Consider the following 18,643-nt stretch of genomic DNA (forward strand, 5'->3'; position numbering starts at 1 on the left):
CGGCGGCGGCTGCCTCCGCCCGGCCCGGCCTCCCCCGTTATTCTTTGTTCTGCGCTTCTGGGGCCTGAGCCGGCGCTGCTCGGCGGTCTCGGGGCAGATGCTCGGCGGGGCTGTGGGCGCGGGTGCTGCGCGTTGCCGCGGCTGTAGCCTGTCCTGCTTGGAAAGGCGGCGAAAGTGCTTCGTCAGTAGGCTGTAGGCACTAACTACTGCGGCCTCCTTTCTGCCGGGGAAATGAGCTCCTTGGCATGGCAGATAACCGCCCTGAAACAGAACGAAAAAAAACCACCAACCCCAAAACCTTGGAGAAAAGAAAAAAAAACCAAAACCCAAACCTGAATCAGCCTGGAAAAAGCATTTTTCCATGGTTAATCAGCAAGACTCCGAAATTCATAAATCAAGATGTAGACCTTGCAGTGTCTTTGTTTAGTTAGCAAAGCCTGGTGGCCATGCTGCTTGTAAACGGTTCTCGGAAATCTCATCAAATGCTGCGTTAAATGCTACAGCTAAGTTGACACTCAGACTTCAGAAACATCTTTGTTATTGACACACTGCGGTTGCTGACTGTTTATTTCTAAAATGACTTCTTATTGCCAAGAAATCTGTTGCTAAATAGGTGCTTGTTGTCACAGAATCCAGCCTAATAAACAATAAAATATAACTAGGCTTCCTTAATAACACAGACCTTTACTATTAAACAAGACCTGCAGTCCATATATGGCTACATGCCTGCCAATCTGAGCTTGCAAAATTTTAATATTAAACTTCTGGATCTCTGCGCCTAGTGTGCCGTTGGTTCAGTCCCTGTAGGTGTATGTCAGATCTTAATAGTCATACTTCATATTGCATTATTTAACATGTCAGCAGCTGCAGTGTAAGATACTGGATACATGACCTGCGGTTACTGCACACTGCGGGAAACGTGAAGAAGGTTCTTCCACTCGCTGTCTATTCACTGTGAACTTAAGATGTTGCCCAAAATATCCTGTCTTTGTTTATCTTATGCCTATTTCCGGGGATTATCCTCCTCCTTCCCATTCCAAAGTTCGAGACTTCTTTTTCAGCAGCAATAACACTAGAATTTTCTAGGGGGGCGGAGAACAACGATCTTTATGAATTCACAATATGGTGTTTAAAGAAAATCTACTGGATGTTAATAGGCTATGCAGATGATTTCTAAATTTCTCTTATGTCTGGCTCAGGAGGTTGGTTAATCTTAGTTCGGATTGAAAGTAATGAAGATAGTGGTGATCAGTTAGCTCCAGGCTTGTCGCGTAGGTATTGTTATATATGTATGGTTAAAAACAAATTGAGATGCTTATTAGGTGTTTTAGAAGCTAAATAATAATTTACTATGAGCAGAAGGCATTTCCCTTGATGTTTTCTGGTTTAATAGCAGTTATTTGGGGAAAGTGGATTCTCTGATTGACAGCCAGTCTTCAAACTTAACAGATTCGGAACCTCCAGGAGCATATGGAGACCTTGTTTTCTCCGATACTATTAGAAGCAAATTATTGAAAACTGTGCATGGATTAGGTAGTATGAAGTAAATTGCTGATTGCAAATACAATAAACCAGAAGCCATATTTCTGAGTAATGAAAAATGCTATGTGGTATGTATTGGGTTTGTGTGGCAAGGTTTTGGTAGCAGGGGGGCTACAGGGGTGGCCTCTGTGAGAAGCTGCTAGAAGCTTCCCCTGTGTCCGACAGAGCCAAGGCCAGCCAGCTCTAAGATGGACCCCCTGCCAGCCAAGGCCAAGCTAATCAGCGATAGTGGTAGCACCTTTGTGATAACACATTTAAGAAGGGGGAAAAAAGTTGCTGCAGCACAGAAATTGCAGCTGGAGAGAGGAGTGAGAACATATGAGAGAAACAACCCTGCAGACACCAAGGTCAGTGCAGAAGGAGGGGGAAGAGGTGCTCCAGGCACTGGAGCAGAGATTCCCCTCCAGCCTGTGGTGAAGACCATGGTGAGGCAGGCTGTCCCCCTGCAGCCCAGGGAGGACCCCATGCTGGAGCAGGTGGATGCTTGAAGGAGGCTGTGACCCCATGGAGAGAGGAGCCCACGCTGGAACAGGTTTTCTGGCAGGACTTGTGACCCCGTGGGGGACCCACGCTGGAGCAGTCTGTGCCTGAAGGACTGCACCCTGTGGAAGGGACCCACACTGCAGCAGTTCATGAAGAACTGCAGCCTGTGGGAAGGACCCACATTGGAGAATTTTGTGGAGAACTGTCTCCTGTGGGAGGAACCCCAGGCTGAAGCAGGGGAAGAGTGTGAGGAGTCCTCCCCCTGAGGAGGAAGGAGCGGCAGAGAGAACGTGTGATGGACTGACCCCAACTCCCATTCCCTGTCTCCCTGCACCACTTGGGGGGGGGCAGTTAGGTAGAAAATTCAAGAGTGAAGCTGTGCCCAGGAAGAAGGGAGGGGTGGGGGGAAGGTATTTTAAGATTTGGTGTTATTTCTCATTACCCTACCCTGGTTTGATTGGCAATAATTTATTGGCAATAATTTTCCTCAAGTTGAGTCTGTTTTGCTTGTGATGGTAATTGATTGAGTGATCTCTCCCTGTCCTTACCTCAACCCATGAGCCTTTTGTTTTATTTTCTCTCCTCTGTCTAGTTGAGGAGGGGGAGTGATAGAGGGGCTTTGGTGGGCACCTGGGGTCCAGCCAGGGTCAGCCCACCACAAGTATCACTAGCTACACAGCCTGCCAACAGCTTTCATACGGATTCCTGCGGAATCTAGTGCAGTGTTGTTCTGTGAGCAGGCTTCTGGTGCTTGAGATCACAAATGTGACACCCAAAGGCTGTATCTCCTATGAAGGGCCAAATGAAATCAGAGCAGGACAAGAGTCCACTGTAATGTGTCCAGTCAGAGCGTGTCCCCCAACAGGGAGTAACCTTCTGCACCGAAATCACTGCATTGCAGCACCACTGCCTGCATCCCCAGCAATTACATCATCTGTGATACATTGGCTGTGGTAATGCCCGAGTACTTCCATGACTTGGGTTTTTGTTTTGTCAGGAGGTTTTTTTTGTTCAGAGACTTAATTTCCAAATCATTTTCAAAGAAGAAGTCTGAAAATACAAAGCAACCTTTAAAAGAAAAAAGCAGCTGTTTAATGTTCTCACTGAAGTGTAGTTATCCTGGCAGCATATGTCTACAAATAAATGCACATTCTCTATTGCAGAAGATATTTCTCTGAAAATGTGAGTTATAATTTTCTGCTTGTAATGTTTTATCATTTTTTATAGCAACCTAAAAAAGTTAATGGAGTTTTGTTAATGAACCCATTCCAAATCTGAGGGATATTGCAAAGGTAAATTTAACTTAATTTAGTTAATTACGTTGGTGTAGAAATTGAAGGTTAGAAAATAGTCTGGTAATAGCAGAAGATTGTTGAGAGTGGCAGATGCCTTAGAAATAGAGTATTTCTTACATACATATTTTTTGCAGAGGATGTGGGAGATGAAGGAGAAGAGGAAAAAGAGTTCATTTCCTACAGTATCAGCACTGACATTCATTATGGAATAAAATCAAACAGGTGAGTTAGTAAAATAGATCTTGACATTTCTACCCTATGAATGCAAAACCTACACAAGCAGATTTACTGACTTTACCTACAAATTTACCTCCAGTTTACCTAGTGCTTCATGCAGTGTCTTTATTCAGGTGGGGCAGTAGCTTTTCAGGGTGGAAGCTCTGATAAAAAAAGGGTGTGTCATGAGGCTGAAAGGAATGGATTTAGGACTTCTAGCTCTGAGGTTAAGGAAACAAGGTCTTATTAATTTGGCATACTTGCAAATGTAACATACGCAACTTGGGTTCAATAATTTTCAGTTACGTCTGACTCTTACATATTTGTCACTTAACCTTAATGCATATTTAACTCTGAAGCTTCATGTATGCCTCTTTAGTGTGCCCATACTGCACAGTCTTTATTGATAGCTACGTTTGGCTCATTACTGAAGTAGAAAGATGTATTTATTGGAAGACTTGTGTTAAAGTCTCTTAGAAGAAAGATTATAAAGTATGATGATGCAGGTTAACATTTGACTCCTGCAACCTAAACTTGCAGTCAGATTAAAGCTATTGTAACTGTCACTTAAGTTTCAAATGTTTAGTTGGTAACTCTCTCCTCTGTTCTGCAGCCTGGCATTCATTAAGCGTACACCAGTGATTGATGCCGACAAACCAGTGTCTTCCCAACTGAGAGTGCTCACTCTCAGTGAAGATTCTCCATATGAAACATTACACTCTTTCATTAGCAATGCTGTTGCTCCCTTTTTCAAGTCCTATATCAGAGAATCTGGCAAAGCAGACAGGTAATTCAGTATAAACACTGCATTTCTCTGCTAGTGAATTAAAGTAGGTGTTTAATGAAAAAAGTAGCAGTGACTCTTCAAGGCAAGTCATGTGAAATTGTTTAAGCACACAGTTGCATATGATGCTGTTGCTGACTCTGGGGAAGTAGTTCAGATGGCTTAAATGTGTTGTGTATGGTTTTTGTTTTGGCTTCTTATATGGAAACATCTGTGCTTTTTCAGGGATGGAGATAAGATGGCTCCTTCAGTTGAGAAAAAGATTGCAGAACTTGAAATGGGCCTCTTGCATCTGCAGCAGAATATTGAAATTCCAGAGATTAGTCTGCCAATTCATGCAACCATTACTAATGTTGCCAAGCAGTGTTATGAACGTGGAGAAAAACCGAAGGTTACAGATTTTGGTGAGAAGGCTGAGGATCCATTATTCCTCAATCAGCTACAATCTGGAGTCAACCGCTGGATTAGAGAGATACAAAAGGTAAAAAAAAAAAAAAAGAAGAAAAAAAAGTACTAGACGATGTGATAAGAACTTCCACATAGTACTTTTTATTGTCTTCACAGTTTTAACTGGTGAAATACTGCTCCATGCAGGATACTCTGAAGATCTGAGACCAGTTTTCTGAGTCATCAGAGATGCTAGTCTAAATTAGATTAAGTCTAATACTAGACTAGACTAAGCCTGGTCTAAATTTAGAGTCTAGTCTAAATTGTTCTGCAGGTAGCTGAGAGCATGACTGTTTTATCTCTATTGTAATAGACTCAAGTAATTGGCAGTAACCTTGTGAATTTTGTAAGTATTCTTCAAATCTTTGCAGCAGATTGAGAGAAAAAGGTCTTGTTGGTTTGTTTTATTCTCCCAGGTGCATCCACAACCACTTCAGAACAGTTGCTGCAGTCCTATCTTGTAATCTCTTGTACTCCTGCCTGTTACTTTTGAAAAGAACTCTGCTGTCACTCAAAAATAGCATCTCAGATACTACTCTGGCTTTTTTCCTCCATGGGCACAGTAAACAGCTACTGGTCATGGAACAGTGGTGCCTTTTCCTACTCCAGAGCATAAAATGTTTGTTTTCTTGTCTGGCTTATCTGCCATTAACCAGAATACAGACACTGATCAGGGAAGTGGACAGGTGACCTTTTTAGGCTGTGCTGAAGATACTACACGAAGGTCTTAAAACCGACCTTTAGGACCACTGGAATTAAACTTTGACTCTTGTTGCGCTGCAGTTCCTACACTTCTCACAGAATGAGTGCCAAAACTGTCTGAGGTTTGATTATTAAAACCTAGTAGATGTTATGTGTTTCAATTATATTTAGTAACGGAGCAAGTTTTTACAGTTGAAGCATATAAATTAAATGCTCTTCTCCATCCCTTCTCTTTGTCTCTGTTACTTTTAAGGTGACCAAATTAGATCGGGACCCTGCATCGGGCACTGCATTACAGGAGATAAGCTTCTGGTTAAATTTGGAACGAGCTCTGTATCGCATTCAGGAAAAACGTGAAAGTCCAGAAGTTCTTCTGACTCTGGATATTCTAAAACATGGCAAACGTTTTCATGCAACCGTGAGCTTTGATACAGACACAGGTAAAATGTCTGTTCAATAAAATTTTTCACAAATGTCCTACAGAACTTAAGCTGTTAGGAAACTTGAACATTGTGGTACAACGAACGGTGCTGTTTAGAGTAACCTTGGTCTAGTTAAAGCTACGTATTTGATTAACGAAATGAAAAATTATATTCACAGTCTTTTCTATTACATTTAGGTCTAAAACAGGCTCTGGAAACTGTGAATGACTATAATCCACTGATGAAAGACTTTCCGCTGAATGACTTGCTATCTGCTACTGAGCTGGACAAAATAAGGCAGGCCCTTGTTGCAATATTTACCCATTTGAGAAAAATCAGAAATACAAAATACCCAATCCAAAGGGCACTGCGTTTAGTGGAGGCTATTTCAAGAGATCTGAGCTCTCAGTTACTTAAAGTGTTGGGAACCAGAAAATTGATGCATGTTGCCTATGAAGAATTTGAAAAGGTATGTTCATGGTTTTGTGATACTGGTGGCTGTATTTTTACATTGAATAGTGATTTTCAGGAAGCATTTCATCTCGGAGCTTAAGTTCCTATTCTGAAACTCTCTTCAGGTAATGGTTGCCTGCTTTGAAGTGTTCCAAACCTGGGATGATGAATATGAGAAGCTACAAGTTCTGCTCAGAGATATTGTGAAAAGAAAAAGGGAAGAGAACCTGAAGATGGTGTGGCGTATCAATCCTGCTCATAGGAAACTCCAGGGTCGTCTTGATCAAATGAGGAAATTCAGGCGTCAGCATGAGCAGCTGAGGGCAGTTATTGTGAGAGTCTTGCGACCTCAGGTAATATTCTTGGTCATTATCAGACAGAAAATCTGTGTGGCTTTTTCAAGAGTGTTCACTGTTGCTTTAAAAAGTTACCAACACAGAACGAATGTAACATTCAGTTTCACTGTCTGCTTCCAAAAACAGTCTAGTTTTGAACCCTTGCTAATAGGCTTAGCTTTAATTCTGACCTACATCACATACTACATGACCATGCTCATGTTAATAGACACAGCAAGTCCACACATAATGTAGAAGAGTGTAAATAAGTGCAAATACTTGTGTGTATAAATACTTAGCTTAGCTAAACCACAGTGGAAAATGAGATTATGCTGCACAGTAGTGGAAGTTTGTGAAGTAACTGCGTTGCCCCATTCCTTGTGGAACTTAAATCTGAAACATGACTGCAAGTTTGTTAAGGATTTGGTACTAATTTGTAGGGGTTTTGCAGTTCTTATTAAAACAGTCTGTGTTTAGTTATTTGTAGGTAAATTTTGAAGCATCCAACTCACTAAACTGTGATTCTAATGCAGGTAACTGCTGTTGCCCAGCAAAATCAAGGAGAGGTACCTGAACCACAGGATATGAAGGTAGCAGAAGTCCTTTTTGATGCTGCAGATGCTAATGCGATTGAAGAAGTCAATCTTGCTTATGAGAATGTTAAGGAAGTAGATGGGTTAGACGTTTCCAAAGAAGGTACAGAAGCCTGGGAGGCAGCAATGAAACGATATGATGAAAGAATTGATAGAGTTGAAACAAGAATAACTGCCCGTTTGAGAGACCAGCTTGGTACAGCAAAGAATGCTAATGAAATGTTCAGAATCTTCTCCCGGTTTAATGCTTTGTTTGTCAGACCTCACATTCGTGGTGCCATTCGAGAATATCAAACACAATTGATCCAGCGTGTAAAAGATGATATCGAGTCTCTTCATGACAAATTTAAAGTACAATACCCACAGAGTCAGGCTTGTAAAATGAGTCATGTTCGTGACTTGCCTCCTGTGTCTGGGTCTATAATTTGGGCAAAACAGATTGACAGACAGCTCACCGCTTACATGAAGCGTGTTGAGGATGTCCTTGGCAAAGGTTGGGAGAACCATGTAGAAGGTCAGAAGCTAAAGCAGGATGGAGATAGCTTTCGCATGAAACTCAACACTCAGGAGATCTTTGATGACTGGGCAAGAAAAGTTCAGCAACGCAATCTTGGTGTGTCTGGTCGTATTTTCACTATTGAAAGCACTCGTGTTAGAGGTCGAACTGGAAACGTCCTGAAACTGAAAGTCAACTTCCTCCCAGAAATAATTACGCTTTCAAAAGAAGTCCGAAACCTGAAATGGCTTGGTTTCCGTGTTCCACTAGCAATTGTCAACAAAGCTCACCAAGCAAACCAGCTCTACCCATTTGCTATTTCTCTCATTGAAAGTGTCCGTACATATGAACGAACATGTGAAAAAGTAGAAGAGCGGAATACTATCTCGCTTTTGGTGGCCGGCTTGAAGAAAGAGGTGCAGGCTTTGATTGCAGAAGGAATTGCCCTTGTGTGGGAATCATACAAACTTGATCCATACGTGCAGCGCTTAGCTGAGACCGTCTTCAGTTTCCAGGAAAAGGTTTGTTTTATCTTTCAAATTCTGCAAAATTTTTACATTTATACTTCAGTAATGTGTGGTTAACCAGAAGTGGAATTGGATAGCTGATGACCTGTTCTGTAGCTCTTTGGTTAAGTAGCTGATCAAGTTGGCACAAATTGGCCAGCTGAATGGATCTTTTAGTACTACTGAAATTGATGGACTTGCTGCATCCAAATAGAGAGAAGTGACTAACCATTACTGCATAATTATTGTTGCCTCTAACCTGTCAAACTAAACATCCTATTTTTCCTAAACCATTTCAGGTGGATGATCTGCTCATTATTGAAGAGAAAATAGACCTGGAAGTGAGATCATTGGAAACATGCATGTATGATCACAAGACTTTCTCGGAAATCTTGAACAGGGTTCAGAAAGCTGTGGATGATTTAAATCTTCATTCATATTCCAATTTGCCAATCTGGGTCAATAAGTTGGATATGGAGGTAGGTTGAGATCAAGGAGTAGTATATATTTAGAGGAAACATTTTAAGCAAGTGCAAAATGTTTTTTGATTATACTCTTCATAGTCACCCAGGGAAGATTCTGTCTCGCCATTCTCTGAAAATTTCAGTGTGTTTTCAGTATACAGAAGATGCAAGACTTGTTTGTTTTTAGCTGTTGACTTTGGGGATCAATTAATTCAAGGGGAGTTTTGTCCTTTGAAGAAAAAAGTTTGATACAGCTTGGCTGCCTAGAAGGTGCTGGGGAGCGAGGTAGATAAAGGATGGTGAAAACTTGCTATGCAGGTAGCAAAGACTCATTGCCTTCATATTGTTTGGTTCTGCCTGTTAAGTTTCAGGTTATTGGACAGTAAGCCAACTTCAAAGCAGTTAAAATTGTTTAATTCCATTAAAGTCCATGAAGACGGGAGAAGCTTTGAATTGATGTTCAGTGAAAATTTACCAAAACTCTTAGACCTCTTTAATGACTTAGTAAAGGAGCACTTGGTTCTTTGAGGCACCATAGTGTGCCTGGTGTCAGAATATATCAACAGTGGGGATCTTTATGCAGCAAATATGCAGCTTTTTCCTTCAATGTGGCTTATTTTCTTTAGATTGAAAGAATCCTGGGTGTTCGTTTGCAAGCTGGACTGAGGGCCTGGACCCAAGTTCTTCTTGGACAAGCAGATGACAAAGCAGAAGTTGACATGGATACAGATGCTCCTCAAGTGAGCCATAAGCCTGGTGGCGAACCGAAGATCAAAGTAAGTTTTGGTGTGGGTTTTTTTGTTGTGTCTTTCCTTATTGTCAATTACTTAATGCAAGAATTCTATCTGAGGCTTATATGGGAGATAAATGTTTCTTCTGCATCTCATTTTGGAGGAGTACTTGCCTCCTCCCATTTAAGTGCAAGTTGATTTTTCAAAAGTGTGTGCTGCTGCTTGAAGTCCAAAATTCTTGCCTACATGTAGTAGTAGTATCTGCCAGTAAAACTGAGTGTGTTTACTGTTTCTGCAGAACATTGTACATGAACTAAGAATTACCAACCAGGTGATATACTTGAATCCACCAATTGAAGAGTGTAGATACAAACTTTATCAAGAAATGTTTTCTTGGAAGATGGTAATCCTGTCTCTACCAAGAATTCAAAGTCAGAGATATCAGGTAAGTGTAATGAAGTTGTATCTAAGTCTGAGCAATTATTTTCACTTTGCAATTAATTGTGCTCAGCATCTTAGTGTGTGCTCTAGGACTGAATCTGAGTGCCCTAGAAATTGATGTATATCACATGCGTAATTGTGGTTCTTAGGTTGGAGTGCACTATGAGCTGTCTGAGGAAGAAAAATTCTATCGTAATGCATTGACAAGGATGCCTGATGGTCCTGCAGCTCTGGAGGAGTCGTACTCTGCTGTCATGGGAATTGTGACTGAAGTGGAGCAGTATGTCAAGGTAGGAGACTGACACTGCATAGTGCTACAACTAAAATGAACATGGACTTTTCTCTCAGTTTTCCTGGGGGCTGGGGACACATAACTCTTGGAATATACTGGAGAAGTTCTGAATGTTGTTTGTGAAATACCTCAATTAGGTTTGGCTGCAGTACCAGTGTCTGTGGGATATGCAGGCTGAAAACATATACAACCGTCTTGGAGAAGACCTGAATAAGTGGCAAGCCCTTTTGGTTCAGATAAGAAAGGCAAGAGGAACATTTGACAATGCAGAAACCAGAAAAGAATTTGGACCTGTTGTAATAGACTATGGAAAGGTAAGAAATTGTAATTATTGTTTGTGATAAATGCATTAAATTCCAGAATGGGTGTATTACAGAAAACAGCAAGGACAACAAATTACTATTATGTAACTTTATTCAATTTGTAGGTACAATCAAAGGTGAACTTGAAGTATGACTCCTGGCACAAGGAAGTGCTCAGCAAATTTGGCCAAATGCTTGGTCAGAATATGACAGAGTTTCATTCACAAATTTCTAAGGTAAGACAAGTGCAAATTCCAGTTTTTCACTTTCAGATCAACTGTTCTAGACTTCTAAAACACTGATTTGTGCCCCAAACAGTCCCGTCAAGAACTGGAGCAGCATTCAGTGGACACTGCCAGCACATCAGATGCAGTGACGTTCATCACATACGTGCAGTCCTTGAAACGTAAAATCAAGCAGTTTGAAAAGCAAGTTGAGGTATGTTGTCTTGCTAATGATTCTCACTTCTGGAAACGTTAGGCTTAGCTCTTAGGATGCAGCTTCACAATATTCAAGTTCTCTTGAGAACAGACTTGAACTTCATATCCTGAGGAATCCTGTGAACTCTATAGTGAGCGCTTGTCAAAATACGTTGAGTATTTAGCCTTGCGACTTAAGTTTAGTTCTGTCTTCATAGCTTACAACCACTGTCTCTTGTAGCTTTATCGCAATGGTCAGCGCTTGCTTGAGAAACAAAGGTTCCAGTTTCCATCCTCTTGGCTGTACATTGACAACATTGAAGGAGAATGGGGTGCCTTTAATGACATCATGCGTAGAAAGGATTCTGCCATTCAGCAACAAGTAGCAAATTTGCAGATGAAGATAGTTCAAGAGGATCGTGCAGTGGAGAGCCGAACAATTGACTTGCTAACAGACTGGGAGAAAACAAAGCCCGTAACAGTAAGTAGTGATGATTAATACTCTTTCAGCAAATGAGGTAGATTCTCTGCATTCAATAAGAAGTAGGCAGTTTATTTTTATGCTTTTTTGCATTTTTGAGGATTCTGTAATAACTTGCCAATGTGATGGTTTGGGGGGGGGGCCACAGAGGGAAATGTACCCTTAAAATGTAGGCCTTTGTTAGGTGCAAAAAGCAAGATGACTTCAGTTACTAACGAAGCTTTGGCTGAAACAACGGATATGTCAGAGGCATGCATGTAGGAGGATTCAGAACTGAGCTGCTTTTTTGCCTTTTTTTTTTTTTCCCCCAAATTGATATTTACTAAAGCAAAAAAACTGGATGTAAAAGTGGGATGAGACTTATTCTGGATTAGTGTGTACCCTTATTGTCAGCAAACTGGAAATGGAAAAAGGAGACAAACCAACATTTAGTATTTAGTCCTTACTTTTAACTTGGCTTCAACTTGGTGATAGGGTTTTTCGATTAATGTATCCCATGCAAACTTCAGGGAAACCTGCGTCCAGAAGAGGCTCTTCAAGCTCTTACCATTTACGAAGGAAAATTCGGTAGGCTGAAGGATGATCGTGAGAAGTGTGCCAAGGCCAAAGAAGCTCTGGAACTAACAGATACAGGACTACTCAGTGGCAGTGAAGAGCGTGTCCAGGTACAACCTGCTCACACAACTTCTTGTCAGTTTCACATGAAAATGTTTCAGATCCATCTCTCTCTCCCTTAAGAGAGTGACCTGGAGCCTGTGTTGTACTAGTGTCAAGACACAATCTCCACACTCGTTTAGTTCTAGCCTTAAAAGATTGTCTGTGATCTCTTCCTTGACTGTCTTAGTCTTGTGAAGGCATTATGTGACGTGAGATGTGAAAATCTCATCTGGGTCACCTGCTATTGCAGTTCTGTTGAATTGGCAAGCTATCTGAAGGTTTTTGACATGTTAAAAGTATTCTGCTTAACTCCCCCATGCTAATGACTTTGAAGAAATTGGGAATAACTGCTGATGTTTGATACATTCTTTACTATAGGTAGCCCTTGAAGAGTTGCAGGATCTCAAAGGCGTCTGGTCTGAACTCTCTAAGGTCTGGGAACAGATTGATCAAATGAAAGAACAGCCCTGGGTTTCAGTACAGCCTCGCAAGGTACTTAACTTCTGTATACATAAGCAATGTAACTACTGCAAGTATATGCAAATTAGGAATTAGACCTCTTGAGATAGACATGCTCAATTGTCACATTCCAGATAGTTTTCGGTGTTCAGGTACCTTTTTCATTGTCATGTGAGTGTGTTTCTTCTCATGCTAAGCTGAAAAAAATTCACAGGGTCTTGTCACAGCTTAAGGAATTTTGCACTGGATTTATGCAATTCCAGTAGTTTTGAAGTTGAGATTGGACTGAATCTACAGAGAAGAAACTGTGCTGTTTTTAAATAGGCTGTCGGGCATCATTAGGGAGACTTCATTACATGGTTGGATGAACAGCATCGGTTTTAGTTCGATGCTCAGGAGGTAGAGCACGGTAGGAACACTAAGCCATAAACTGTCTGTGGCCATACTATGTCATAAATCTTACTCAGACCAATAAAATTACATTCCCCGCTATGGAGTAACCACATCTTATGCAAATATGTGTAACACTAAAAGAGCTGTACTGTCAATAATACCTCATTAGCGACAGGTTTTTGAAAAATACATAGACAACTTTAAACCTTTACAACTATATGCATAACATTTGCAGAGAAGGATTTCATTGTTTTTATGTTACTGACAGCTTCGACAAAACTTAGATGGTCTGCTGAACCAACTGAAAAACTTCCCTGCCCGCTTGCGACAGTACGCCTCTTATGAGTATGTTCAGAGACTTCTGAAGGGCTACATGAAGGTAAGTTATACTCATTTCTAAAATGTGTGTATTTTGTAGTTTGAGTTCAAGGATGTAACTTGCTTTCTTGTCTTCTGTAGATAAACATGTTAGTTATTGAACTGAAATCCGAGGCGCTTAAAGATCGTCACTGGAAACAGCTGATGAAAAGGCTTCACGTTAACTGGGTTGTCTCAGAATTGACGCTGGGTCAGATCTGGGATGTCGATTTACAGAGGAATGAAGCAATTGTCAAAGACGTGCTGCTCGTGGCTCAGGGAGAGATGGCTTTGGAAGAGTTCTTGAAACAGGCTAGTATCAGCTCTTGTATGTATGCACTTAATAGCAAATCAAAGGCTTGCTGTTGGGTGGCTGACACTTGTGTAGTAAACTAGTCAGTCTAAGCTGTTGATGCAAGCGCTGAGACTCATGGAGCACTCTGTTTTGGGGAACAGCTTAAAGCTATGTAAGCTTCCTCTGATGAAACTTGCATTATTTGGGAAAAGCAGTCCTTTGAAATGACTGCAAAGACCCCATCTTCCTTAAGTTTTACCTAACTGCATCATATTGTCAATGTTTTTAACAAAAGCTTGAGCGTAAACCCAGAATCCTTGGGTAAAAAAAGTAAAATCTGATTACTGTAATACATTTCTAGTTTGTAACTATGTTGGAGCAGACATGATTGATGATCTTAAACATTCTTTTCTTCAGATAAGAGAAGTGTGGAACACTTATGAACTGGACTTGGTCAATTACCAGAATAAGTGTCGTTTGATTCGTGGATGGGATGACCTTTTCAACAAAGTAAAAGAGCACATCAACAGTGTATCTGCTATGAAGCTATCACCGTACTACAAGGTAAAATGGAGAACAAAGCTAAAGAATCTTCTTTTAATTCTGCCTTCTGCTCTTCTTTAGTTTATGTGTTTGTCAGCAGGGGACTATAGTCACTATTTAAGTTGACAGACAATTAATTGCATATGCATGTTTTGTAACTCTCAAACAACTGTTTCCACTAGTAAATATTAGCAGTCAAACTCCTGATACTATTAAAATGAATATTAATGCAGTGTTTAAACTTCAGGTGTTTGAGGAAGATGCCCTTAGCTGGGAAGATAAGCTGAACCGTATCATGGCACTCTTTGATGTCTGGATAGATGTCCAAAGGCGATGGGTCTACCTAGAGGGTATCTTTACCGGTAGTGCAGACATCAAGCACTTGCTGCCTGTGGAGACCCAGCGGTTCCAGAGGTAACTTTTTAATTGTTTTGCTCTTTTCTTGCCTCCCTTGGACAGGCCTGCAACTCCATGACTTCAGTTTAGCACTCTCCAAGTTGCAATACTAACTGTATTCTCACCTGGTCCAGCTGGATTACAGCCCTGCTGTAGACATAAGTTCATCAAGCAAACAGATACAGCACGAGGTGCATGTAGACAACTATGACAGGAAAAGGTTTATAATAAACAGGCTGATGTACAATTTTTAGAAGGTGATTGGGGTCTGGGTGGTTTTTCTTGCTAGTTCCAGTCAGCTACCTCAAGGATTTTTCTGGCATTTTTCTGGCATTGTTGTGGGTGCAGTAAGCAGGCTGATTTCAGTTGCTGCAGCCTTTAGTCTCATCCTTCAAATGTCATTTTCTTCCTCTGCTTTAAGTTGCTCTGGTCATCCTTATTCATTCCACACGCTTCCAGTCAGATCGAAGAATCAGATTTACGCATCTGTTCAGGGAATGAAGAAAAGTAGACCTTCAGCAGTGGAATTTATGGATTGAACATTGCAAAGAAGTTAGATTTTGTTGTTGTGGACTTGAGGTAGATGAAGAGCTATTTTGGGAATTTAGCCTTTTGTTCCCTAGGGCAGCTGCAACAAATGGAGAGGCAGTGGTCATTAGAGACAAATAACTTTCATGTTCTGCAGGCCCATGATAACTGAATTTGCACTAACGTACAGTGTTATTTTACTTGCAGCATCAGCACTGAATTTTTGGCACTCATGAAAAAGGTGTCCAAATCTCCACTTGTGATGGACGTTCTCAACATTCAAGGTGTGCAGAGGTCATTAGAGAGACTGGCAGACTTGCTTGGGAAGATACAGAAGGCACTGGGAGAATACTTGGAAAGGGAGAGGTCCTCTTTCCCTCGGTAAGAAGTTGATTTTAGTTGACTCTTGAAGTAAGTAATTTGATGTTTCTGTGCAAGAATTGATGCACTGTTCTGTAAAGCCTCTGCCAATTTTCATGTATTGCATATATATTAGATGTTATAACATAAATATTTGTTGGCTAAATACAGAATGCCATTATAGCTGCTTCTCAGGAAGTGGGACTAAAACTTCCCTTACTTGCTCATCTGTGGCTGGTTGTAGGATTCAGATATTGCTTAAGGAACCATTGCAGCTGGTTTCTGTAAACTTACAGGTTCTATTTTGAACTGCTTAATTCTGGCATTTGATTGAAGGAAGGTTTCTAAATTGTCAGAATCCAGTATTTAAGTCATTGGTTCTGACTTACCTGTAGTCCTCAACTAGTTTGTCACTTAGCATGAGAGAGTAAGGGTGAGGCAGGTACTGAGTGGGACTTCTCCCTGCCTAATAGACTTAATTCAGTCCCAAGCTCTACTGTGGATGTTTCAGGGATGAGTAGGTAAAGAAAACTATCCACAGTATGGAGCATGTATACACTTTTGTATGGTACAGAGCACATGAACTGAGACTTAATCTTAAAACTGAAGTACAACTTCTAGCAAATTTATGGTTTGTGCACTCTTGCGATGTTGGGGAAATGAGTGTCAATTACTCCCGTATAGTGGCCATCTATGAAGCATAAATAAATTAAAAGTGATAGTAGGAGTTCTGATATAGATCTAATTTTATGTAATTACTAGGTTTTATTTTGTTGGTGATGAAGACTTGCTTGAAATCATTGGAAACAGCAAAAATGTTGCTAAGCTGCAGAAACACTTCAAGAAGATGTTTGCTGGCGTTTCTAGCATTATTCTCAGTGAAGATAATTCTGTGGTTCTTGGGATATCCTCACGTGAAGGAGAAGAGGTACAGCTGCAGTGTTTCTTTTTAAATAAAATTCTGAAAGTAAGTGAATGCGGGCTGACTTAAACCTAATTCTTGCAGGTGCTGTTCAAAACACCTGTCTCCATCACAGAACATCCCAAGATCAATGAGTGGCTCACTCTTGTTGAAAAAGAAATGAGAGTGACCCTTGCTAAATTGCTTGCAGAATCTGTTACTGAAGTAGAAATCTTTGGAAAAGCAACTTCAATTGATCCAGCAGTCTACATCTCTTGGATTGACAAATACCAGGTATCAATATGGAACACCTAAGCATACTGCAGCTCGGTCACTTCAGTGAGGAAAACTATCTGATGAGGATTTTTGTTACACAGGCTCAGCTTGTTGTCCTGTCAGCCCAGATTGCGTGGTCTGAGAACGTAGAGTCAGCCCTCAATGGTATGGGTGGAGTTGGAGACAATAGTCCTCTCCACTCTGTGCTAGCTAATGTTGAGGTCACACTCAATGTCCTGGCAGACTCTGTGCTGATGGAGCAGCCACCTCTTCGCAGAAGGAAACTGGAGCACTTGGTGAGTAAAAACCTCCTTTCCTCTTCTGGGTTTGCAGGTAAGGATTTTTAAAGTTTAATGAAAAGACTGATTAATCTAAGACTTATTTTTCCTCTAGGAAAAAGTTTCATGCAATTTAAGCAACTACATCAAGTGCTGATCCTGTAGGTGCTGGTAGTTTTTCACTCTGATCAGCTTAATGTGTGGTAGCATATTATAGACCAGGTCACTAAATTGCTCTTCAAATTAGCCCTTCCAAATATAGAAGTTACTGATTTCTTCTTTCAAACATAAAATAACTCATTAAGCTGCTTATTATTGTAATTAGTATATGCTTTTGTTTGTAGATAAGGATGGTGGGGGGGGGGGTTAAAATTGACCTGGGTTATTTCTATAGATTTTGAGAGGAAAATATCTGCTCTGTTTTAGGAGTGCTTGTCTGTCTGCGTAGTTTCTGGCAAGTAAAATACCTAGTTCAGTAGTGTAATGGATTAAAAGACTAACCAGACCAGAGTGCTTTGCTGAAAGCTAGTGAAGTCCTTAACAAGAGCAGTCAACATTGTTAGTTTTGTCTTTGTAACAACAGATGTTAAGGCAGAGACTGTCAGTAGATTGTGATTTCTAAGTGATGGCAATTTACTATGCTAATCTGAGAAGCTGTAGGTTTCCTGGCGTTATTAGCAGAGGCTTGTATTGCTGTAGTCTAAGGAGTTGCTTCATTCTCCAGATCACTGAGTTGGTGCACCAGCGAGACGTTACAAGATCACTGATCAAAAGCAAGATCGACAACTCCAAGTCCTTTGAGTGGCTCAGCCAAATGCGGTTCTACTTTGACCCAAAACAGACAGATGTGTTGCAACAGCTGTCCATTCAGATGGCAAATGCCAAATTCAACTATGGTTTTGAGTACCTTGGTGTTCAGGATAAGCTAGTACAGACTCCTCTTACTGACCGCTGCTACCTGACAATGACACAAGCCCTCGAGGCAAGACTTGGAGGATCGCCATTTGGTAAGTTTGTACTGAAGTACAATAAAAACTTGAGACATATATATAAACTCTTATTCTCTCTAATATATAGCTTTAGTGTAAACATGCAGAACACTTTTAACTAAGATATTGAAGAACAAAACAGTCTTTTGGGGGAAGCTGTAACAGTTTTAGGTTTTGCTGAACCTTCTTGTTGGGGACCATCAGAATCAGCATGCTGGCAGATTACATGGGTAGGCAGTGGTACCTCAGATGATAAACACTAAAATATGTCTGTCCCATTTCAAAAATAGGTCCTGCTGGTACTGGTAAAACAGAATCTGTTAAGGCTCTTGGACATCAGCTTGGCCGCTTTGTGTTGGTTTTCAACTGTGATGAAACATTTGACTTCCAGGTAAGCTGTTTGATTTAAAAAAATGTAGTCTTTGCTAACAAGCAGTAGGAATCTCTTCAGAACTCTGAAACAGCCAGCAGTGTTTATTTTCAAGATGATTAAAAGTCTTAACTGAGCCAGTATCTGCATATCATATAGACGTTCTGTAACAAAAATGCCTAAAGCAAAAGTGGGGCAGAACATTGCTGGGCAAGTTTTGGGTTTTTTTCAGACCGGGTAGTTCTATGGCAGCAAATGGAGGGAAAGGAAGAGAAAGTATGGGGTGGGGGCTTAAGACTGGCTTTAGGAAAGAAACTTGAACTGTTTAGTTTGCATTGGTAGTACTGGTTTAATGGAGCACAGATGGGAGCGTGAGACTGCCGAAGTAGCTGTACTATTGCCAAATTATCCTTTGCGACATAACTGTGAAGTTTGCC

At 40.8% G+C, this 18,643-nt stretch overlaps 1 protein-coding gene across 2 annotated transcripts in view; it reads left to right on the forward strand.

The window, feature by feature from the left end:
* Positions 1-18,643, forward strand: part of DYNC1H1 (dynein, cytoplasmic 1, heavy chain 1) — a 47,476-nt gene that overhangs the window by 603 nt on the left and 28,230 nt on the right. For both annotated transcript variants that reach the window (XM_010583953.1, XM_010583952.1), the window contains exons 2-28: positions 3,455-3,542; positions 4,150-4,323; positions 4,546-4,801; positions 5,723-5,909; positions 6,089-6,360; positions 6,470-6,697; positions 7,213-8,289; positions 8,574-8,753; positions 9,365-9,514; positions 9,768-9,914; positions 10,060-10,200; positions 10,340-10,516; positions 10,630-10,740; positions 10,823-10,942; positions 11,165-11,404; positions 11,914-12,069; positions 12,440-12,553; positions 13,182-13,292; positions 13,373-13,582; positions 13,983-14,129; positions 14,356-14,522; positions 15,240-15,413; positions 16,155-16,320; positions 16,399-16,587; positions 16,671-16,865; positions 17,572-17,854; positions 18,127-18,227. In XM_010583953.1, the coding sequence (XP_010582255.1) occupies positions 3,455-3,542; positions 4,150-4,323; positions 4,546-4,801; positions 5,723-5,909; positions 6,089-6,360; positions 6,470-6,697; positions 7,213-8,289; positions 8,574-8,753; positions 9,365-9,514; positions 9,768-9,914; positions 10,060-10,200; positions 10,340-10,516; positions 10,630-10,740; positions 10,823-10,942; positions 11,165-11,404; positions 11,914-12,069; positions 12,440-12,553; positions 13,182-13,292; positions 13,373-13,582; positions 13,983-14,129; positions 14,356-14,522; positions 15,240-15,413; positions 16,155-16,320; positions 16,399-16,587; positions 16,671-16,865; positions 17,572-17,854; positions 18,127-18,227 (5,561 nt within the window). The remainder of the gene's footprint in view (positions 1-3,454; positions 3,543-4,149; positions 4,324-4,545; positions 4,802-5,722; positions 5,910-6,088; positions 6,361-6,469; positions 6,698-7,212; positions 8,290-8,573; positions 8,754-9,364; positions 9,515-9,767; positions 9,915-10,059; positions 10,201-10,339; positions 10,517-10,629; positions 10,741-10,822; positions 10,943-11,164; positions 11,405-11,913; positions 12,070-12,439; positions 12,554-13,181; positions 13,293-13,372; positions 13,583-13,982; positions 14,130-14,355; positions 14,523-15,239; positions 15,414-16,154; positions 16,321-16,398; positions 16,588-16,670; positions 16,866-17,571; positions 17,855-18,126; positions 18,228-18,643) is intronic.

Source organism: Haliaeetus leucocephalus, unplaced genomic scaffold (assembly GCF_000737465.1).
Source record: "Haliaeetus leucocephalus isolate CR32 unplaced genomic scaffold, Haliaeetus_leucocephalus-4.0 Scaffold932, whole genome shotgun sequence".
NCBI classification, from domain to species: Eukaryota; Metazoa; Chordata; class Aves; order Accipitriformes; family Accipitridae; genus Haliaeetus; species Haliaeetus leucocephalus.